General features: G+C 42.7%; 1 protein-coding gene across 5 annotated transcripts in view; it reads right to left on the bottom strand.

Annotated features, from left to right (window-relative positions):
- slc38a10 (solute carrier family 38 member 10) overlaps nt 1–15,684 on the bottom strand; it is a 38,282-nt gene extending 22,598 nt beyond the window's left edge. For 3 of the 5 annotated variants that reach the window (XM_041858856.2, XM_041858860.2, XM_041858859.2), the window contains exons 1-6: nt 15,479–15,684; nt 15,002–15,290; nt 14,500–14,663; nt 14,244–14,337; nt 8,384–8,527; nt 5,880–6,004 (exon numbers count right to left, since the gene is read on the bottom strand). In XM_041858856.2, coding sequence (XP_041714790.2) covers nt 5,880–6,004; nt 8,384–8,527; nt 14,244–14,337; nt 14,500–14,663; nt 15,002–15,097 — 623 coding nt within the window. In that variant the 5' untranslated portion in view covers nt 15,098–15,290; nt 15,479–15,684. Of the gene's footprint in view, nt 1–5,879; nt 6,005–7,572; nt 7,698–8,383; nt 8,528–14,243; nt 14,338–14,499; nt 14,664–15,001; nt 15,291–15,478 lie in introns of all 5 variants that reach the window. The other 2 variants (XM_041858857.2, XM_041858858.2) reach the window with 2 other exon arrangements.
- Nucleotides 15,685–24,649: the final 8,965 nt, after the last annotated feature.

Here is a 24,649-nt window from a genome sequence, read left to right as displayed (position 1 = left end):
CAACTCTCCTGCTATCTCTCTCAAAATGACCTTCTTGATCCAAACCAGTCAGGTTTCAAGACTGGTCATTCAGCTGAGACTGCTCTTCTCTGTGTCACGGAGGCTCTCTGCACTGCTAAAGCTAACTCTCTCTCCTCTGCTCTTATCCTTTTAGACCTATCTGCTGCCTTTGATACTGTGAACCATCAGATCCTCCTCTCCACCCTCTCCGAGTTGGGCATCTCCGGCACTGCTCACTCTTGGATTGCGTCCTACCTGACAGGTCGCTCCTACCAGGTGGCATGGCGAGAATCTGTCTCCGCACCACGTGCTCTCACCACTGGTGTCTCCCAGGGCTCAGTTCTAGGCCCTCTCCTATTCTCTCTATACACCAAGTCACTTGGCTCTGTCATATCCTCACATGGTCTCTCCTATCATTGCTATGCAGACGACACACAATTCATTTTCTCATTTCCCCCTTCTGATAACCAGATGGCGAATCGCATCTCTGCATGACTGGCAGACATATCAGTGTGGATGTCGGATCACCACCTCAAGCTGAACCTCAGCAAGACGGCGCTGCTCTTCCTCCCGGGAAGGACTGCCCGCTCCATGATCTCGCCATCATGGTTGACAACTCCATTGTGCCCTCCTCCCAGAGTGCAAAGAACACCCTGTCGTTCTCCGCTAACATCAAAGCGGTGACCTGATCCTGCAGGGTCATGCTCTACAACATTCGCAGAGTACGGCCCTACCTTACACAGAAAGCGGCACAGGTCCTAATCCAGGCACTTGTCATCTCCCGTCTGGATTACTGCAACTCGCTGTTGGCTGGGCTCCCTGCCTGTGCCATTAAACCCCTACAACTTATCCAGAACGCTGCAGCCCGTCTGGTGTCAACCTTCCCAAGTTCTCTCATGTCACCCCGCTCCTCCGCACACTCCACTGGCTTCCAGTTGAGGCTTGCATCTACTACAATACCATGGTGCTTGCCTATGGAGCTGTGAGGGGAACAGCACCTCCTTACCTTCAGGCCCATCCAACTTGAAGGAGATGGAGCAGTTTTGCCTTGAAGAATGGGCAAAAATCCCAGTGGCTAGATGTGCCAAGCTTAGAGACATACATCAAGAGACTTGCAGCTGTAATTGCTGCAAAAGGTGGCTCTACAAAGTATTGACTTTGGGGGGGGGGGGTGAATAGTTATGCACACTCAAGTTCAGTTTTTTGTCTTATTTCTTGTTTGTTCCACAATAAAAAATATTTTGCATCTTCAAAGTGGTAGGCATATTGTGTAAATCAAATGATACAAACCCCCCAAAAATCAATTTTAATTCCAGGTTGTAAGGCAACAAAATAGGAAAAATGCCAAGGGGGGTGAATACTTCCGCACGCCACTGTATATACTTATTATGGACACAGTATGCTTTACATTAGTTATCTTGTTGTTATTAGTTGTTGTTAGTTGTTATTAGTCCCATCCTTCAACTCCATTCAACACCTCCCATCTATCTCTTAAGACCATCCATATTGGATTTCTATTTGCCATATATTTTCAACTGTACTGTGATGTTTCACAAAAGTTCTGAACCCTTCTATTCTCATTGTTTCTACAGATTGTAAATTGAAAATAAATGTTTTTGCTAAAAGTATTATTATATTATTGATCGATTGACTATTACTTTTCAGATCACCCAGTAGTGCTATCTGCAGGGTTAGCTCCAGGTAAATATTGCAATCCTTCAGCCATTCCTGGACCTGTGACCAAAAACAAGCTACAAATGGACAGTACCAAAGCAAATGATCTAATGATTCTGTCTCTTCGCAGCAAAATCTGCAGAGCTGGGAAGACTGTATCCCCCATATAAATAACATTCTATTGGTAGCAAGAATTTTGTATAATAATTTAAATGGAAAAATTCTAAGTTTTGAATCCGGCGTCGTTTTGCGTATCAGTTCATAAACACTATGCCATAGAATCGGTACGTCAAAAATCTCTTTCCAACTATTTTGCAATCTATATGGGATGGCTGTCAATCCTTTGGTCCTTAAATTAAACTGGTATACTTTTTTATTTATCACAATTTTCTTTAACCAATGATGTTCTTTAATGCAGGGCCGACAGACAAGTTCCTTACTTTTTCCCCCTTCCACTTTCCTCTTCCATTTTTGCGGTAATGCTACAATTATTTGGTTGTAATTTGGGTAGAGCAGACATTTCCATATGTTTTTGTTAGCTGCATGTGCGACATAACTCCACCAGTCCTACCTATGATATCATTTACGAAGATTATACAATTTTTAAACATTTTTTCAAAAAAATAATGTTTTTTTTATCAATTAGTATATTTGAGTTTAACCACAATATTTGTTGCATTATTTGTTCTGTCGTTTCTGGAGGATTAAATTGAAATTGCAACCAACTTTCTATGCTTTAATATTTAATAATTTCTGTCCTCCGAAATCATATTAATTATATAAATAGGCCCGTTTAATTTTGTCTGGCTTGCAGTTCCAAATAAAATAATATTTTTTTCTCAAAAACTGCTCGCTAGGCGTAGGCAAGCCCATAAGCAAATAGGTAAACTGGGATAATACTAAAGAGTTAATCAGGGTGAATTTTCCACAAATAGACAGGTATTTACCTTTCCATGGTAGCAAGATCTTATCTATTTTTGCTAACTTTCTATTAAAATGTATTGGAGTGAGATCATTTATTTCATTTGGGATATGTATTCCGAGTATATCCACATCACCATCAGACTATTCTATTGGTAAACTACATGGTCATGTAAAAACTGTCTTTTTTAGTGATCCAATACGTAATATAGTAAATGTATCATAATTTGGTAGGTAGAAAATGTAACTAGATCCTCTATGAGGCTGTGGAGGGATTCAAGTTGTGGATTTAAAAGAAAACATGAATCATCAGGGTACAATGACACCTTTGTGTTTAAGCCCTGGATTTCTAATCCCTTGATATTATTGTTGGATCTGATTTTAATAGCTAACATTTCGATGGCCATAATAAATAGATATGCCGATAGTGGACAACCTTGTTTTACTCCTCGACAGTTTAAAACTTTCTGAGAAATAGCCAAACAGAAATAGTAAAAACTGATTTTGTTTGCTTACTGTTTGAGGTGAAAAAAACTTTACTTTGAGAAGCTCCACAGCTCATTAGTGGTGGTGCATTAAGCCAATCAGAAATACTATCAGATCCCAAAATGGGCCCATTTATTTGCCTACATTTGCGAGCAGGCCAGGTAGCCTATAGCCTTATTCTATGCGTAATCAGGTGTGCGTCCTTACTCAACATTGACAGGAGTGCTCCAAACAAAAGACAATGACTAAATTGACAAAACTCGTAAATGGAATGAAATAAACCGAAACTTGTTTCCCTCAAGTGTAGCATAGGTTGTGCGCTCTGAAAACAACGTGTCCACTCCAACAATGAGAACGGTAAAAGACTGGAATAATTATATATTGAATGAATTAACAGACATGACCATAACCAAACAAACATTGTAGATTAGAAATTATAGGAATTAACAGTAAATGTATTACTGGTGATATATGTAATGGGAAATTGATAGACACTAATAATCAAACGTAAACAATTCACACAATGAAGTTATGAAAACAATGATTGTGCACAAATTGGCAGGAGAGAGCGCATTCTGGAGACATGCATTGTGCAGCCACACTCCCCTTCTTCTTGGACTGTGCCATCCCCGCGGCCTCTGCAATGGACTAGTTCACTAAGATGGGCGCGAATAAGACAGGGGTCTTGTGTGCCATAAAAAGAAACATATATATTTGCTACTGCTCGGCTAAAGAAAATCTCGGTCGACCAACAGCCTATCGACCAAAGAATCGACCAGTCAAATAATTGGGGTCAGCCCTAGTGTATAGCCAAGTTATCGTTATTCATTGTGTATTTATTATTACTTTTCTATTATTTCTCAATTTTCTTTCTCTCTGCATTGTTGGTAAGGACCCGTAAGGATTTCACTGTTAGTCTACACCTGTTGTTTTATGAAGCATGTGACAAATAACATTTTATTTGGCTTGTCCCCTCTGACTTCAAAATGGCCAGAGTCGCTCCCCTCCTCAAGAAACCAACACTCAACCCCTCTGACGTCAAAAACTACAGATCGGTATCCCTTCTTTCTTTTCATTCCAAAACACCTGAGCTGGCTGTCTCTGACCAACTCTCTCGCCATCTCTTTCAGAACGATCTTCATGAGTCACGGAGTGTCACGGAGGCTCTCCGCACTGCCAAAGCTGACTCTCTCTCTGTTCTCATCCTCCTAGATCTATCCACTGCCTTTTGACACTGTCAGGGTTGGGCGTCTCAGGTTCTGCACACTCTTGGATCGCATCCTACCTGACTGGCCGCTCCTCTCAGGTGACGTCGAGAGGATCTCTGTATGCACCACGTACTCTCACAACTGGTGTCCCCCAGGGCTCGGTTCTAGGCTTATCCAGAACGCTGCAGCCTGCTTGGTGTTCAACTTTCCCAAGTTCTCCCATGTCACTCCGCTCCTCTGCATACTCCACTTGCTTCCAGTCAAAGCTTGCATCCACTAGAAGACCATGGTACTTTCCTATGGAGCAGCAAGAGGAACTGCTCTTCCCTACCTTCAGGCTTTGCTCAAACCCTACACCCCAACCGAGTACTCTGTTCTGCCACCTCTGGTCTCTTGGCCCTCCCACCCAAACGGGAGAGCAGCTCTTCTCTGTCCAGTCAAAGTTCTTACCTGTCCTGGCACCCCAATGGTGGAACTAGCTTCCCCGAGTCCCTGCCCATCTTCCGAAAACATCTGAAACCCTATCTCTTCAAAGAGTATCTTAAATAATCCCACAGCACCCTGCCTCACACCACCCCCACCCAAAACAAAATACAAAAACAATGTGCCTTTCGTGAACTAGCGCTGGACTCCCCTACCCCCCTTACTAGCACTGACTTTGCTGACAGTTACTTTATTGAGGAAACATTTACTTTCTATGACTGAGATATGTGGTTGTCCCACCTAGCGATCTTAAGATGAATGCACTGTAAGTCGCTCTGTATAAGAGCGTCTGCTAAATGACTAACATGTCAAATGTAGAGGGGGAAGAAAATGCTCTCTTGGTCCATCTCTCGCTAGTTACATTGTAGATCCTATTCTTTACTCCTCAAGATCTCCAATCAACATCTCTTGTCTCCAGGCTTCAACTGCCGGTATGCAAGCAGTGCTGTTGTGATAAATAACATATTTTCCCAGGACTAGAATGCAGCTCCTGGCAACACATAAAAAAAACTGCACTGAAACAACATGATGCACTTTTGTTAGACAGATAGAACTACAGCAGGCTACTGCGTCCAGAAGTAGTAGTACCTGGCGAAAGAACAAGGAATGAAGTAGCCAATTGGTTAAGCGTGAAGCTGTGAAAGTGAAACAGCAAGCTCCCCCTACAAACATCCCCCACCCCTAACTCTCCATCCAAAAACTCTGTCTCCGTCACCTTGCAGACTAACCCTATTGCCTTTGTGTTGTCTTTATGAATACAGGTAGTCATGCGCCATTCAGTACATTTATCAGTGTTCTACATGCAACAATAGCACATTTACAACATATTAGGTGCAGCATGAAAGAAAGACCACATGAACTATCATGTCCATTCTACCCATTCTATTTCTGTCTCTAGACTCTACATCCTGGTCATGTTCAATAGGCACGAAACAGGAAACTTTTTCAAACTTATTTGACAAGTTTAGGTATGTACCCCTCCATTACTCTTTTTATTTTTTATAAAGTGTCTCTGACTTCTTTTTGTGCCTGACGAACACAACCCATATCCTATCACCCTTTCAGGGACTGCGCAGGAGGGGCAGGGAGGGACTGGGAGGTACTTACGACTGACAGGCGAAGGCCATGCCACAGATAGGGAGGCAGCGAAAGACACCGTCCCAGCGCACCACACTGACCCGCCCCAGCCAAAAGCCACTGAGTAGCCCGTGTTTGAATGAGGACAACACCATCTGAGGGAGGGAGGGGGGAGAGCAGGGGGAGTTATGGCATGAACCAAAAGAGGAAGAGGTGGGGGAAGAGGAGGAGAGAAGCCCATGCTGAAGGCCTGTCTGATCATGAATGAAAGAATGAAGAGGGGAGGAACCGGAGAAAATGAATTTGAACACAACATTTAAAATGAGACAGAATATGCCATGTTGATTAAAAAAAGGTCTCCTCCTGTCCAAATAAGGTTGTGACGATTTCAGAAATCATCCTCTCGGACCTGTTAGAGATTTACACATGCCCAATGCCCAACTAGTAGGGCTGCACGATTAATCCAATTGTAATCTAAATTGCGATATTGACATGTGCAATATCCATATGACAAGAGGCTGCGATATTTCGAAACAGCCATCTGTAATGCCCGTATTTTTACTTTGGATTTATTTCTTGAGTTGACAGAGTTCTCTCCACCCCCTGTCACTCAACCAGGCAGTTCCTCATGCTCGAGATTCACTCTGCATGCATTGACCAAACAGCATGCAGTCAACATATTTTTCCAAACAAGAACAACACAACTTTCCACCTTGCTTCTTAATATAAATCCACATATGTTCTATATTATACTATTTGTTTGTGTAACTTGCTCTTAGTTGGTCTTAGGAAGCTGCAAATATGCTGAAAGGTTTCCTGTTAGCCCCTAATGCTAATCGCTAGCTAAATCCACTGATAGGGCAAATCTTGCTAGCAAACTTTTGCTCTAATACAGGCCGCTATATCAGCATTGTTTGTGCAACAGCTGGTTCTTAATCAGAGAGGAAAAGGTGAAGAATATTCTAAAATCTTTGTATGAATGTACCTATCCATTTAAATCTAATTAGGGTCCCATGGGAAAGACTGACCAACACTTTGGTTCCTGCTCTGTCATAACCATCTCCTCCCTTACTTTTTCATTCGTTGTCATGCAAAACAAAACTGCAAGTGCCCACTGTATTCCAACCATAAAATTAAAATGATTATTCAATTTCTATGATTCCAACAGTTTACCCAAGTGTTTTGATCGATAATGGCAAGTAAAATCACAATATTTGGTACAAAAATAGCAATTTGTTTTTTGCCCATATCGTGCAGCCCTACCAACTAGAATGCAGAATTTGAAGACTGATCAAGAAAATAAATATATTTTTCTGAGGAGGGGCAGATGTTTTGATCGGTACAGCATTTACGGTCTGTAGTTGCTTCCCATATCCAGCTCCAGAGGACCAGAGAGAGAGAGCTCCATGAGCATCCTCCACATCAGAGGACGGCAGTTGAGGGGGGGCAGGGGTTGAGCAATCAATAATTGTGCACCCCCTTGCCTCCAAACCATAGACACCATTGACACACAAACCACCTAAAGACAAACAAAAATGAATTTGAAGAGGGGAGAGGAAATGGAAATGCGAGGATTGGTTTTGATACAATTTGATTTGAGATTGAGGATGCTATTAGTTTTGGGAGGTGGTAGGTGGGTGGGGGTTGAATTTCGTCCCCTTAGCGTCGGAGTTGATACCTTCCCCCAGGTCGGAGTTCAAGGGTCGTTTCCATGGTTACTTACGGGTGACAGCAGAAGGTGGTGGCGATAATGGGCAGGCACTGTATGACACCCCTGACCCGCCACAGGTGCACGCGCTCGAACCAGGAGCCTGAGATCAGGCCGTAACGCAGAGAAGACATGACTATCTACAGCAGCCAGCCAGACAGCAGTCAGCAGCAACACAGGAGAGGAGAGAAACAGTCACAAGGGAGAGGAAGGTAGAGAGAATCGTAAAGGAGGTGTCAGAAAGGAAGGGAAGGGGGAGAGGGGGGAGGGGAGTCAAGAACGGCAGTGAGAGAGAAGGAAGTAAGAGAGGAAGGGAGATACATCAGTTAGAGGGTTAGTGGTCTGGACCAGGTTGGGTGGTGGTCAGGGCCAGGACTGGGTCTGGTTCTAATCGCAGACACCACAGTACTCCAACTCACAGTGGTGTTCAGTAGAGATGTCATGGTTTTGCTACAGGAGGTCGGGGCAGAGCACAGGATAGCACAAAGAGGCTACACTATACTACAGTAGCAGTGCTAAAGACTAACTGTGAAAGCAGTGCAAACACTACAGAAATACACAGAGCCATCGACAATAACATCTACAACAATCACAACAATACTCCCAACATCAATACATTTTCACAATAGAGTCAACGAAAAGACAAGGGAGTCACACAGTGTCAACAGACATTCTGTCAGGTTTTTACAAAGAATTATGGCTCCTCTATCGAGTAAAATGTATATTAGCAAAACTCAACATTTTACCCATCTGAGTAGGGCCCTCTTTTACACCTGTTGCAGGCAGCCCTGTACCCCTTCCCATACCCGTGTGGTTGCGGTCTCACCGTGAACATGAAGAAAGTGTAGAACATGAGGGCCATGGCAGAGAAGGACTGGATGGATGACATCATGTTCCTCTGCAGACTGAGAGGCAGCACGATGAACAGAGACACCGTGATCAGCAGCAGCACACGGAAACCAAATGACACCTGCGAAGGGCGAGACAGGACACAAGCTCTAACCAATCATAACACACATACAATCAGTTCAAACCAATCAGCAACAGTACAAGGAAACTAAATTACACTTGGGGTGCGTTCAGTTCGATTGAACGTTTTTATGTTGCAGAACATTTTGTACTGAATGACACGTTTCCCCAAAACGTTCTTGTACTTTCTTGAACAGACGTCTGCTCCGTTTGGTGAGTGTGGCTTGAAGCAATGAGTGACGTATTTAAAAGGACAGCGGCCACGCTGACAGCATTCCCCAACCCAACTCCTCCCCGTTTTTTTTCAACTGGTCGTTCAGTACAGCACCGTTTCCGTTTAATTAAACATTCCAGTACGTTTTTTCGTACTGAACGCAGCCCTTGGGGAGGGTGGGACAGGAAACTAATCAGACCAATCACATCACACACAGTCAGGTCTGAGACTGTACATCTAATCAGAGCATTTATGAATGTTTATGTACCCCTTATGATGACATTATTTGTCTATATGCAGGTGACTTATTAGGTGCCTTTCACATGTAAACGGGGTTAGGGAAGATGGGATTGTATTAGGGCTGCACAATTAACCAAATTCAGTTCGAAATTGCGATATTGACAATATCCATATCGCAAGAGGCTGTTATTTTCTCCTTTCTTTGACACTCCGTCAACACAACAAAAACTAGACTACGGTACCTCCTCCAATGAGATGCGCTAGACTCTGTTCATTCACTCTCTACATGCACAGAGGATGCTGACCAATCACAAGCGGGCTCTCATTCACTGCATGGCATGCACATGCTGGCCAATCACAATCGTCCCCGCTTAGATGCTGGTGAGGAGAGAAAGGGCTTCACAGAGTGTCATAAACATGAGTGTTGCTAGCGCTAACGAGAATGTAGATTTAATGCCAAAGAAGGGCGCATCTTCGGTGGTATGGCAGTATTTCGGCTACAGGCAAACCGATGTCAACCAAATGCAAATGTTGTGCAAAAAGTGCCTTTGAGTTGTGGCGACAACACGACACATTTATTCAATCATTTGAAGAAGAACCATCCCCTACTTTAGGACGATTGAGCCATAGCCAGCCACCTACAGTGCATTCGGAGAGTATTCAGACCCCTTGACTTTTTCCACATTGTTACGTTACAGCCTTATTCTAAAATTGATTAAAATGTTTGTTTTTTCCTCAATCTACACACAATACTCCATATCGACATAGCAAAAACGGTTTTTTAGAAATGTTTGCAAATGTATTAAAAATAAAAAACTGAAATAACACATTTACATAAGTATTCAGACCCTTTACTCAGTACTTTGAAGGACCTTTGGCAGCGATTACAGCCTCAAGTCTCTTGGGTATGACGCTACAAGCTTGACACACTTGTATTTGGGGAGTTTCTCCCATTCTTCTCTGCAGATCCTCTCAAGCTCTGTCAGGTTGGATGGGGAGAGTCGCTAAACAGCTATTTTCAGGTCTCTCCAGAGATGTTCGATCGGGTTCAAGTCAGGGCTCTAGCTGGGCCACTCAAGGACATTCAGAGACTTGTCCTGAAGCCACTCCTGCGTTGTTTTGGCTGTGTGCTTAGTGTCGTTGTCCTGTTGGAAGGTGAACCTTTGCCCAAGTCTGAGGTCCTGAGCACTCTGGAGCAGGTTTTCATCAAGGATCTGCCGCTGAAAAACATCCCCACAGCATGATGCTGCCACCACAATGCTTCACCGTAGGGATGGTGCCAGGTTTCCTCCAGACATGATGCTTAGCATTCAGGCCAAAGAGTTCAATCTTGGTTTCATCAGACCAGAGAATCTTGTTTATCATGGTCTGAGAGTCCTTTAAGTGCCTTTTGGCAAACTCACAGCGGGCTGTCATGTGCCTTTTACTGAGGAGTGGCTTCCGTCTGGCCACTCTACCATAAAGGCCTGATTTGTGGAGTGCTGCAGAGATGGTTGTCCTTCTGGAAGGTTCTCCCATCTCCACAGTGGAACTCTGGAGCTCTATCAGAGTGACCATCGGGTTCTTAGTCACCTCCCTGACCAAGGCCCTTCTCCCCCGATTGCTCAGTGGCCGGGCGGCCAGCTCTAGGAAGAGTCTTGGTGGTTCCAAACTTCTTCCATTTAAGAATGTTGGAGGCCACTGTGTTCTTGGGGACCTTCAATGCTGCAGAAATGTTTTGGTACCCTTCCCCAGAGCTGTGCCTCAACACAATCCTGTCTCTGAGCTCCACTGACAATTCATTCGACCTCATGGCTTGGTTTTTGCTCAGACATGCACTGTCAACTATATACAGTGGGGGGAAAAAGTATTTAGTCAGCCACCAATTGTGCAAGTTCTCCCACTTAAAAAGATGAGAGAGGCCTGTAATTTTCATCATAAGTACACGTCAACTATGACAGACAAAATGAGAAAAAAAATCCAGAAAATCACATTGTAGGATTTTTTATGAATTTATATGCAAATTATGGTGGAAAATAAGTATTTGGTCAATAACAAAGTTTCTCAATACTGTGTTATATAACCTTTGTTGGCAATGACACAGGTCAAACGTTTTCTGTAAGTCTTCACAAGGTTTTCACACACTGTTGCTGGTATTTTGGCCCATTCCTCCATGCAGATCTCCTCTAGAGCAGTGATGTTTTGGGGCTGTCGCTGGGCAACACGGACTTTCAACTCCCTCCAAAGATTTTCTATGGGGTTGAGATCTGGAGACCGGCTAGGCCACTCCAGGACCTTGAAATGCTTTTTACGAAGCCACTCCTTCATTGCCCGGGCGGTGTGTTTGGGATCATTGTCATGCTGAAAGACCCAGCCACGTTTCATCTTCAATGCCCTTGCTGATGGAAGGAGGTTTTCACTCAAAATCTCACGATACATGGCCCCATTCATTCTTTCCTTTACACAGATCAGTCGTCCTGGTCCCTTTGCAGAAAAACAGCCCCAAAGCATGATGTTTCCACCCCCATGCTTCACAGTAGGTATGGTGTTCTTTGGATGCAACTCAGCATTCTTTGTCCTCCAAACACGACGAGTTGAGTTTTTACCAAAAAGTTCTATTTTGGTTTCATCTGACCATATGACATTCTCCCAATCCTCTTCTGGATCATCCAAATGCACTCTAGCAAACTTCAGACGGGCCTGGACATGTACTGGCTTAAGCAGGGGGACACGTCTGGCACTGTAGGATTTGAGTCCCTGGCGGCGTAGTGTGTTACTGATGGTAGGCTTTGTTACTTTGGCCCCAGCTCTCTGCAGGTCATTCACTAGGTCCCCCCGAGTGGTTCTGGGATTTTTGCTCACCATTCTTGTGATTATTTTGACCCCACGGGGTGAGATCTTGCGTGGAGCCCCAGATCGAGGGAGATTATCAGTGGTCTTGTATGTCTTCCATTTCCTAATAATTGCTCCCACAGTTGATTTCTTCAAACCAAGCTGCTTACCTATTGCAGATTCAGTCTTCCCAGCCTGGTGCAGGTCTACAATTTTGTTTCTGTTGTCCTTTGACAGCTCTTTGGTCTTGGCCATAGTGGAGTTTGGAGTGTGACTGTTTGAGGTTGTGGACAGGTGTCTTTTATACTGATAACAAGTTCAAACAGGTGCCATTAATACAGGTAACGAGTGGAGGACAGAGGAGCCTCTTAAATAAGAAGTTACAGGTCTGTGAGAGCCAGAAATATTGCTTGTTTGTAGGTGACCAAATACTTATTTCCCACCATAATTTGCAAATAAATTCATAAAAAAATCCTACAATGTGATTTTCTGGATTAATTTTTCTCATTTTGTCTGTCATAGTTGACGTGTACCTATGATGAAAATTACAGGCCTCTCTCATCTTTTTAAGTGGGAGAACTTGCACAATTGGTGGCTGACTAAATAATTTTTTTCCCCCACTGTAGACAGGTGTCTGCCTTACCAAATCATGTTCAATCAATTGAATTTACCACAGGTGGACTCCAACCAAGTTGTAGAAACATCTCAAGGATGACCAATAGAAACAGGATGCACCTGAGCTCAATTTTGAGTCTCATAGCAAAGGGTCTGAATACTTATGTAAATAAGGTATTTCTGTTTTTTATTTTTTATAAATTTGCAAAATGTCTAAAAACCTGTTTTCGCTTTGTCATTATGGGGTATTGTGTGTAGATTGATGAGGACAACAATTGATTTAATCAATTTTAGAATAAGGCTGTAACGTAGCAAAATGTGGAAAAAGTCAAGGGATCTGAATACTTTCCGAATGCACTGTACGTTAAGCTGGCATTGATTGCCGATGCGTTTTCAAGTGTAACACCCTACGAAAACACATCCCACAGACACATAGAAATCACAGAGGCTATCACCTATCAAACATTTAGCCAAAGACATGATTCATATTTACACTTACTGTAGTACGTTTACATGCACACTAGTAATTCTATATTAAACTGAGTATGGCATTAGTCATGTAAACATCTTAATCTGCGTAAATCATACTCAAAGTAAGCATACACCGATTAAAAGCACGAGATTCCTTCTTTTGTGCAAGTGATGCATAAACATTAATACCAGGAATTAAGTGAGTTCGGAAAAACTGAATGCATTCATCTTAGAAATTGTTTTGAAACTTTATATGTCTGAACTCAGAATCAAACAGGCTTCACAAAAACAACATGGTCGCTGTGGTAGAACGTTTATTTTGACTGCCGATTTTTTTCTGCATTTATCAAAGTCCTATCAGGTAGCCTGATTTCAGATGTGTCCATGGAAACAGGATCATTAGGGAAATCATTATTCTTGCAAAGAATGTAAATGTTTAAATCAAACTATTATATTAATCTGACTATTCACAATAATCGTATTATTGTGTGCATGTAACTGTAGACGGCTTCAAGAAGATTATTTTAAAAAGCTGGACAGGAGATAAAAGACTGCATTTCTCACATATTTCTCCCAAGTTGCCATCCCAACACTATATAACAAAATGAAGGGAGAAGTTGAAACAGAGCTCACCCATGTTGTTTATTACGTGACTACAACAGACCTTTGCTCTCGTAGAACGACCGAGCGCTACATTCCTTTGAAACTACACTTGATGAGTAGTTTCAACTGAAAGGTTGGTGCTTGCAAACATCATAGGCTACTTACCCGGAGATCACATGGAAGAAAACATCACTCTGGGGTTGAGAGAAGCTTTAGTCACCTGGGGCCTGAATGAGGAGCAGCAAGTCTGCATAACAATAACGCCGCAAACGTGGTAAAGGCCATCGCGTTGAATGACTGGACCAGACTCCAATGTTTTGGACACAGGCTGCACCTTGCAATCGGTAGGCTACGTGTTACATGTTTTTAAAGCAATTTGACTTCATTTCAATTATAATTATGATTGAGCCTACTTATACATAATTACACAATCATAAGCTTTCTATTCCATCGGTTAATATGTAGGTGTAATAATCCTATCTATTATCATATGTTTAACAATGTTGGAAAATATTTGTTTAATTTGGTTTTGTATTCAGTTAGCACAGCATGTATTAATTCATATGATCTCATTTTAGAACTGATGTTCTCTACCCTGACACTTGTTTTAACCATGTCTGATGGAATTACCAAGTTTTTTTTAAATCGCAATATCTGGCCCAAAAAATTCGCTATTTTATATTTTGTCCAAATCATGCACGGAACTTGTATTCTCTATTGTTTTCTCTGATTGCTTCTGTAATTCAAAACTCATGACTCCTACCGGTAGGCCCAACAACTGGGCGAAGAAATTAGAGCCCAGGTCTGCGATGACGACATAGAAGGCAATACAGGTCCCCAACATCAGACCTATCATACTGTAGAGAAAGAGCGAGAGGGAGGGTGAGAGAGAGGGAGAGAGACCAAGAGAGAGAAGGAGGAAGAGGGAGAGGCATTCAGACATTAGCATTTGATCAAGGCTCTAAAGACACAAGATATACATCACAACAGTATTGGCTCTCAAAGGAAAGAACACATACCTGGTCTCCACCAGTGTTTTGCCTGGTTTGCCATAGGCATGGAAAGCTAGTCCAGCATAAGTCCTGCGTTTGGTGCTGTTAGCCGTGTGGACCAGAAACATACACGACTGGTGGGTCATCCACGAACAGAAGAACAGCAACAGAGTCCCCATCACTATCCCACACTACAGCAAGAGAGAAGCAGAGAGAGAGAGAGTTATTTCAAAACTGCAAATATGGCAACTCTGTCATACACATTTCATATTGACAGGGGCATGATGGGGGCCTAAAATGGCAATTCGGTACAAAGATGTCAAGATCAGCATAAAGCATGAGGTGCACAGCCTGTATAATGCACCTGTTACGGCGCGTGGAAAGGTAAACACGGAACATATGGTCCCTCATTCAATGCCGTCACACTAGTAGGTTATCTATCGTTCGCAAAGTCGCCACACACCATATGATAAACTACCTCTGCAATGGGAATAATCGTGTGACCGGTGTAAGTTAGCCGAAACCGTACCTGTTTGAAACAGAACGGCATGGTCAGAACGCTCACTCCAACGATGCTGTTGACAACGTTCATGATCAAACCCCAGTTCGAAGCCGCCGCCGTCATTTTTAAAGGTTAGGTTTTCTTCACCACACAAAAAAACGTGAAATACTACGTAGAGCAATGACCACGGGAAAGTGGCGGCCGTTATTTGGTCCAAGTTGCGATGATGACAGTAGTTGAATCCGTCCGATTCTGCTTTGCTTTTTCCAAAGCGTATCCTTTTCAAGAGTTACGTGACGTGGCGCTAGTAGGATAGCTAGAGAAACAAAAACATGCCGATCAAGCAAACTAGATCATTCAGCTAAAATACATGTAGCTATGTACATTTCATTTCATGAAATAAAATAAGTTTATCTGCATCGTGCATCTACGTTCAAAAGGAAAATTTGACAGCTGAAAGGAAATCGAGCTTTTGTTGTTGCAAAAACTTTGTTCAACACACACCTACAGTATTCGATTCCCTCGAGGTTGAAGCTTACGTTATCATCGGTGACTGATCTACTCTTGTCCACTGGGTTAAAAATAGACCGTTATAAATTGATATCCATCACATAACGTGATAAGGTTTTATTTTAATATTTACCATGCGATAAACAACTACAAAAGCTACGGAAAACACTATTTCCTGAACGCGTAACCAGGAAGTATGAATCTGGCTCTTCTTCTTCGATGTGGTTTAACGGCGGTTTGGCATCCAATAAATGTTGCATTACCGCCACCTACTAGACTGGAGTATATCTCCTTTATACTTCGCTTGATAAAATAAAAATAAAACAAATACCCTACCATCTAACACTACACATTTTTTTTTACAAATGTATAATATCATACTCCACTATTTAAATCTATTTAGTCCTGAAAGAATGGGTCACCACCACTTAACACACCCTGTGTGTCTCTCACACCAAAGTCTCGCACACCCAAATACCTCTCTTCAGCTGCCACTACAACCTCTATTTTCTGCGATTTACGTTTCATCCCTGCGGTACAGTTGATAACCATTGCTATAAATGCCAAAAATCCAATCTTACTGAAGCATATATCACTTGTTGGTTTATCCCTCTGTACTGGTACAGATCTACTACTCACACCACTCCTCTCAGGATCCCTCCCCCTTGACCCATCTTCCTCTACTTTCTTCACTGCCTCAGCATATGACAACTTCTGCACTACTCTAACCCTGGAAACCTCAACCTGCCTCTCTCGCACTGAATATTTCTGATCCCCAGCCCCATAGGCACGCCTACAATTAACACATACCACTACTTTCCCCAATGCACACTTCTCACACCTAGGAACCTCCCTCCTATACACCGCTGCCACATGCCCATAAGCTTGACACCTGTAACAACGTAATGTATTCGGCTTAAAAGCTCGTACAGGATAACTTATATATCCTAACATCACTATGTTGGGCAAAGACTCAACATCAAAACTCAAAAGAACAGATAATGATAAAGAAGAACATCAAGATGAAGCAGCTGCTTTACAAGTGGGATGCACTGTTGAGCGCTACATCCCAAGGGGTTAGTGCTGATTGTACGGAGATTGTGACAGCCGGTTAAATGGTGTCCCTTGACAAGACAAGAACAAGATGTATGTCAGGATTAGTGCAGTATTATCATAAGGAGACTTCTCCTTGGAATACGGAGGAGGAATGGAGGGAAAAAGAGAAGCAGAGGAGGTCTGAGAGAGGGAGGAAGAGGGTGAGCTTGAGTAGGTTAAAAATGGCGGGGAAAAGGGAGATGGTTTGTTAAAGAAGAATGGTAGAAAGTGTAAGCAGAGTGAGTTGAAGACAGGAGGAGAAATGGAAGTGAATGAGGGCGAAGTATCGGAGGTGGTAGGTGTGGTGAAGTTCTCGGAGCCCGAGGTGGCGCTTACTCTTCTTCTTCTTTAAGGTTTTGTTGCAGACTACACCTATTGTTGTATTGCCGCCACCTACTGTACGGGTACTGAACGAAAAAAATAATACTAATATCCATTGGGGGAAAATGAGGGGAAATGCCAACATCATATACAATACAAAAATAAAATAAATTCCCCAAATCCCCAACCCACTCCAGGTGCCTGTGTGGACGGAACATTCATCGACAGGATTCCTTGTAATGCCTCTGCTGTAAAATCGCTGAGTCCCTCACTCACAACGATGCTTATTTTCTCAGATGTCTTCTTTGTTCGCGCTGTGCAGTTTATAACTAATGCCTCTGGCTCTTATTATACCCAGAGATACTTTTGAGGACATTGGAAACTCCTTTGAAATCGTATTAATGCCCAGTGTGTACGTTGCCCATGCGTCGTCAATGGGCCACGCGATGCATTCTGGGCTATTTTGGGAGAAGGCGAGCTCTCCTTCAAGGAGTACAATGGGAGTCAATTGGGCGCTAGCTCAAAAACCCAACATTAGCATGAATTTCGGGAACAAGAAGTACAACATTACAAATATTTTCCGAGATGTTAGATAACTAACTTATTCTCTGTAATATCGTATAGCTTTGGAATCGTGACATTACGTACTTTCGTGGAAAATAGTCAAGTTTCTCGACTCATACCCTGACTTTGAGAAGGGATTGCGTGACGCAGCATGACAACGTGAACACAATTGGTCGATAGTCTGCTTGGTGGGGCGTAATACTGTCCTATTCTTTGCAAACAGTTAATTGGTTGGATCTAGGGACGCACTTTTTCGAAATGCTGCAACACGCCTGGCCGCTAGAGGGCGCCCAAGCGTGTTGCAGCATTTCGAAAAAGTAGCGACCCTAAATCTAACCAATTAACTGTTTACGCAGCCGCGACCATTTGAAAAAACCTTCAGGCAGAGAATAGACAATCTTATTTTATGGTGTTTACTGCGCATGTGATTAATTGTACTGCCCAAACGAACAAAAAGTCAAAGAAACTGGATATAATAGTATCTGCGGCTGAAAGGTTTTTGGATTTCCAGGACTTCACTGCCGAAACATTGCAAAGAATACTGTCTGAAGATGCTCTTTCTTCTCAGGCCCCAGAGCCTGTAGGGGCGGGCGTTGGCAGTTGAATCTGAATAAAGGAGTACATTGAGTTTAGTTTAGTTTAGTTTACTTTGATTTTGTTAATTATTTGGGCTGATTTACAGCCAAAACAGTAGGTGGAGGCGAGCACTTATAGCATTTGTTTGCAGACCACAGTAATATTAAAGAAGAACCCGTACAGTAGGTGGCGGCAATACAACAATAGGTGTAGTCTGCCATTAAAACTTTAAAGAAAAAGAATAGACACGCTTTGCTTCAGGTTCATATTACGGTCTCGCATTTTTCAGTTTGCATATAAAATTTGAGAAATTACTCATTTCATTATCGTGTAGCCATTTCTCATAATCACTTTCCTACGCTGATAATATTACTTACAAAGTGCAGGAAGAGACTGAATACAGCACAGACTTTATCATCAGAAACACAACCACAACTCGTCCCAAATTAAGCGAAAGCAACACACACACATGACATCCATGATGTACTGTTTCTCAAAATGCGTTCGAGATTCCAGGAGGAAGGGGAAACCGGAATGGTCGATATGTGAGCTGGAATCCTATCTCTCTTGAACTTTCCTATTAGGTTCCCTAGACGCGAATCTGAGGTCAGTTTTGTGTATTTCTTCCTAATGTTACGGTTATGATTGGGGGAGAGTAAGATGATCCTAGGCTAGATCTGTGGTTAGGGTAACTTCCCTGAGCCCTAGCTCTCTGTAGGTGGTTATTATGTCATCTGACCAGGAAGGTGTGGGATCAGGGGAGGGGGATGACCTGACCACTTTACCCCTGTAAGGGCTCTGGGAAGGGGGATTTGACAGGCAGGGATCCGATGGAGCTTTCGGTGGTGGGGGAAGGGGAAATAGTGTGTGTGTGGGTGCATGCGCAAGTGTGTGTGCGTCAGGGAGGTAGGGGGAGGTTAAGACATGAAAAGCCTGGCCACTGTGCTCCAGTGACCCCTCAAAATCAATGTGACAGACTGGTTGATTGGCTGGAGGGTCCTGGCTGTCCACACCTAATCCCTCAAGGTTGGCCCATGGCCTGGGTTGGGATACAGCTGGGGCCTGGGGGAGTGTGTGTGCTTGCGTGCAATGAGGCCGGCAGGAGATGGGTGCAAGCAGGTATGGAAGGCAGTTGCCTTGCTAAGACTGACGGAGGCAGGACCATGTACATGGGCAGCAGTTGTAGTTAGGGGGATTTTTCTGGGGACACATTTCATGGCAGATTTGGGAGAATAACCCAGTCGGGGTGAAATTAGACACAGGCATCTGGATTTGACCTACTGACCTCTGGGGGTGACCCTAGGTCTCGGTGGGGTCGCGGGACACAAAGCAGAGCACTGACCCCTGAGAGGTCAAGCATGCGGATGGCTGAAAGGAGACCTTTCTGGGGCCAGGCATGCACACGATTTCCCATGAGCACCAGGGGCTTGAGGTCCTAAGTCTGCCCAGGAAACCAGTGGAGGGAGGGAGGGAGGGAGAGAGAGAGGGAGGGAGAGAGAGAGAGAGAGCCCTCTGCTCCAGTAATCACAGTTAATTACAACGCAGCATTAGCCCTGGCCATGAATGGGGTTTTCAACCAGCCTCTTATACAGAGAGAGAGACTGCATGGCCCTGTCTATCCAACTGAACATTGCCTACCTTTGTGCCTCTGGCCCCTCAACATTCTATTAACCCCCTGTCATTTGACCATCAGTAATACACTGGGGGCTAGAGGCTCTAATGACCACTCTGCTAATAGGCTACTAGACTACAGATAGAATGAAGGAATGGACAAAATATGTCTTCTGGGCTGGATGGTTAGGTCTGGTGTTGTTGTAGTTAAATGGGGAGGCCATGTAGAATCGGAATGAAGCTTTAAAATGCAACTTCAGTTCATTTTAGTGTACTGCTGTAGCTCAGTTGGTAGAGCATGGCGCTTGCAACGCCAGGGTTGTGGGTTCGTTTCCCACGGGGGGCCAGTATGAAAATGTATGCACTCACTAACTGTAAGTCGCTCTGGATAAGAGCATCTGCTAAATGACTAAAAAATAAAAATAAATAAAAAATTCTGCCTTTGAAAAATGGACAGTTATGTCCTAAGTATTTGGGTCATGAGAAAGCTAGTTAAGGGCATTTCCATCGAAAATGACCCATGAGCACCAACGTGAAGTTCATAGGAGCATATCAAATTGGGTGTCAAATAAGAGTCAATATTTTTGGAAAATTAAGGCATAGAATACATTTTCAACCATTTTCCATCTTAAAAATTAGGTAGTACTGTACGTGCTTTGATTTCTGGATAAACAGATGAAAAAGGGGTCTTAGAAAATATCTACCAGAAAACGTCTTAAAAGGTATCAGAAATACATAAAAATACAATAATGTTGACGTAAAGACCCCTGCCAACTATACTGAACAAATATATAAATGCAACATGCAACAATTTCAAAGATTTTACTGAGTTACAAGGAAATCGGTCAATATAAATAAATTCATTAGGCCCTAATCTATGGATTTCACATGACTGGGAATACAGATATGCATCTGTCACAGATACCTTAAAAAAAAGGTAGGGGCGTGGATCAGAAAACCAGTCAGTGTCTGGTGTGACCCCCAGTGTGACCTCATGCAGCGCAACACATCTCCTTCACATAGAGTTGATCAGGCTGTTGATTGTGGCCTTTGGAATGTTGTCCCACTCCTCTTCAATGGCTGTGCGAAGTTGCTGGATATTGGCGGAAACTGGAACACACTGTCATACACGTAGATCCAGAGCATCCCAAACATGCTCAATTGGTGACATGTCTGGTGAGTATGCATGCCATGGAAGAACTGGGACATTTTCAGTATCCAGGAATTGTGTACAGATCCTTGCGACATGAGGCCATGCATTATCATGCTGAAACATGAGGTGATGGCGGCGGATGAATGGAACGGCAATGGGCCTCAGGATCTCGTCACGGTATCTCTGTGCATTCAAATTGCCATCGATAAAATGCAATGGTCTTCGTTGTCCGTAGCTTATGCCTGCACATACCATAACCACACAGCCACCATGTGGCACTCTGTTCACAATGTTGACATCAGCAAACCGCTCGCCCACACGACGCCATACACGTGGTCTGTGGTTGTGAGGCCGGTTGGACATACTGACAAATTCTCTAAAACGTCATTGGAGGCGGCATATGGTAGAGAAATTAACTTAAAATTTTCAGGCAACAGCTCTGGTGGAAATTCCTGCTGTCAGCATGCCAATTGCATGCTCCCTCAACTTGAGACATCTGTGGCATTGTGTTGCGTGACAAAACTGCACATTCTAGAGTGGCATTTTATTTTCCCCAGCACAAGGTGCACCTACATTTACATTACATTTTAGTCATTTAGCAGACGCTCTTATCCAGAGCGACTTACAGGAGCAATTAGGGTTAAGTGCCTTGCTCAAGGGCACATTTACGTCATTTAGCAGACGCTCTTATCCAGAGCGACTCACCAATTGGTGCGTTCACCCTATAGCCAGTGGGATAACCACCTGTGTAATGATCATGCTGTTTAATTAGCTTCTTGATATTCCACACCTGTCAGGTGGATGGATTATCTTGGCAAAGGAGATATGCTCACTAACAGGGATGTAAACAAATTTGTGCACAAGATTTGCGAGAAATAAGCTTTTTGTGCATATTAAACATTTCTGGAATATTTTATTTCAGCTCATGAAACATGGGACCAACATTTTACATGATACATTTATATTTTTGTTCAGTGTAATATCAACACTTATATTTAGTTTTGGAGAAATGTTTTATCTTATGTAAGTTTAAGAAATATTGCCTTGTGCCTTGTAATTCCGTTACCAAAACCCCACATATCTTTAAGATATATTTTTTAATTCTCTCCCTCATGAGGAGGGAGGATAATGACATTTCACAGAAGTAACAAGTAATACTAGATCTACCAATTAGTTATAGTGATTTTTCTGATATCAATTTTTGTTTATGAATTGTTAACTTATTCAGACGCGTAATTCCGTTACCAAATTGGTAACGGAATTACCCCAAAATCAGTAATGGAGTTACTGCAACTGAATTGGCTACAATGGGAAAACATAATAGTCACAAACCACAGTTGTGTCATCTGCTACTGTCCTCCCTTCCACTGGCATTCTGTTATGTTCAGCTCATAACTGTTTTCTCGGTCTTCCTGTTTTCTGGTGGTCAAACCAAGAGTGTCAGTCTGGACAACCCCTCCTACTCTCTCTCCCTCTCTGCCTCTCACTCTCCAGTTAATGTAACCTCTCCCAGCTCTTACTGACACCTACCCATGAGCTCCCTCTTTTTCCATTTACAGTAACTAGAACCCACTGAGCACCTATCGACACCGGACGTCCATGGACATTGGAAAGTAGTTGACATTTGGTCAGTCCACCCTGGCCTTGATGTTAACGTCCACAGACTTTAATTTGATTTGATAGGTTCAGATTTGGTCAAATCAAATCAATCATACAGTTGAAGTCGGAAGTTTACATACACCTTAGCCAAATACATTTAAACTTAGTTTTTCACAATTCCTGACATTTAATCCTAGTAAAAATTCCCTGTTTTAGGTCAGTTAGGATCATCACTTTATTTTAAGAATGTGAAATGTCAGAATAATTGTAGAGAGAATGATTTATTTCAGCTTTTATTTATTTCATCACATTCCCAGTGGGTCAGAAGTTTACATACACTCAATTAGTATTTGGTAGCATTGCCTTTAAATTGTTTAACTTGGGTCACATTTTTTGGGTAGCCTTCCACAAGCTTCTCACAATAAGTTGGGTGAATTTTGGCCCATTCCTCCTGACAGAGTTGGTGTAACTGAGTCAGGTTTGTAGGCCTCCTTGCTCGCATACGCTTTTTCAGTTCTGCCCACACATTTTCTATAGGATTCAGGTCAGGGCTTTGTGATGGCCACTCCAATGCCTTGACTTTGTTGTCCTTAAGCCATTTTGCCACAACTTTGGAAGTATGCTTGGGGTCATTGTCCATTTGGAAGACCCATTTGCGACCAAGCTTTAACTTCCTGACTGATGTCTTGAGATGTTGCTTCAATATATCCACATCATTTTCCTTCCTCATGATGCCATCTATTTTGTGAAGTGCACCAGTTCCTCCTGCAGCAAAGCACCCCCACAACATGATGCTGCCACCCCTGTGCTTCACGGTTGGGATGGTGTTCTTCGGCTTGCAAGCACCCCCTTTTTCCTCCAAACATAATGATGGTCATTTTGGCCAAACAGTTCTATTTTTGTTTCATCAGACCAGAGGACATTTCTCCAAAACGTATGATCTTTGGCTTTTTTATGGCAGTTTTGGAGCAGTGGCTTCTTCCTTGCTGAGCGGCCTTTCAGGTTATGTCGATATAGGACTCGTTTTACTGTGGATATAGATACTTTTGTACCTGTTTCCTCCAGCATTTTCACAAGGTCCTTTGCTGTTGTTCTGGGATTGATTTGCACTTTTCGCACCAAAGTACGTTCATCTCTAGGAACTCGTCTCCTTCCTGAGCGGTATGATGGCTGCGTGGTCCCATGGTGTTTATACTTGCATACTATTGTTTGTACAGATGAACGTGGTACCTTCAGGCGTTTGGAAATTGCTCCCAAGGATGAACCAGACTTGTGGAGGTCTACCATTTTTTTTGGAGGTCTTGGCTGATTTGTTTTGATTTTCCCATGATGTCAAGCAAAGAGGCACTGAGTTTGAAGGTAGGCCTTGAAATACGTCCACAGGTACTCCTCCAATTGACTCAAATGATGGCAATTAGCCTATCAGAAGCTTCTAAAGCCATGACATCATTTTCTGGAATTTCCAAGCTGTTTAAAGGCACAGTCAACTTAGTGTATGTAAACTTCTGACCCACTGGAATTGTGATACAGTGAAATAATCTGTCTGTAAACAATTGTTAGAAAAATGAATTGTGTCATGCACAAAGTAGATGCCCTAACCGACTTGTCAAAACTATAGTTTGTTAACAAGAAATGTGTGGAGTGGTTGAAAAACGAGTTTAAATGAGTCCAACCTAAGTGTATGTAAACTTCCGACTTCAGCTGTATGTTTCACAAGTTTGGATAGTACAGTGAGTAAAGCACAGTAGAGTACAATACTGTACCAGTACAGTGAGTAGAGCACAGTAAAGTACAGTCAAATACAGCAGTACAATACAGTACAGTAAAGAAAGTTAGAGTAGAGTGGCGTAATTGTATTGTAAAAAAAGTTTGCATCTGCACAGTTCTTCCACTAAATTAGTTTTTGTAAATTTTTCTGTGGAAATTGTTAAGAATAGTCATTTTGCGTAGAGTTGTATGGTTTGTTAAACTTTGAAATCAATGGTTTTTGTTTGGCATATATTTTAAAGTGAAAAAAACTGAGTGAAAGCATAATTCCATTACCGTGGAATCCTTAATCCTTTCATAACGTTGGCAGGTTTAATGCATTATGATGCAGTTGTAATGTAAAATATATACAGACACTCTTATAATGTCTTAATATAGTCCCGTTATGGTCCTGTCTAAATAACATCTACAGTTGAAGTCGGAAGTTTACATACACCTTAGCCAAATACATTTAAACTCAGTTTTTCACAATTGCTGAC

Source organism: Coregonus clupeaformis, chromosome 31, assembly GCF_020615455.1.
Source record: "Coregonus clupeaformis isolate EN_2021a chromosome 31, ASM2061545v1, whole genome shotgun sequence".
NCBI lineage: Eukaryota > Metazoa > Chordata > Actinopteri > Salmoniformes > Salmonidae > Coregonus > Coregonus clupeaformis.
The sequence above is the reverse complement of the archived record's forward strand: the minus strand, read 5'-3'. Positions and strand labels throughout refer to the sequence as shown.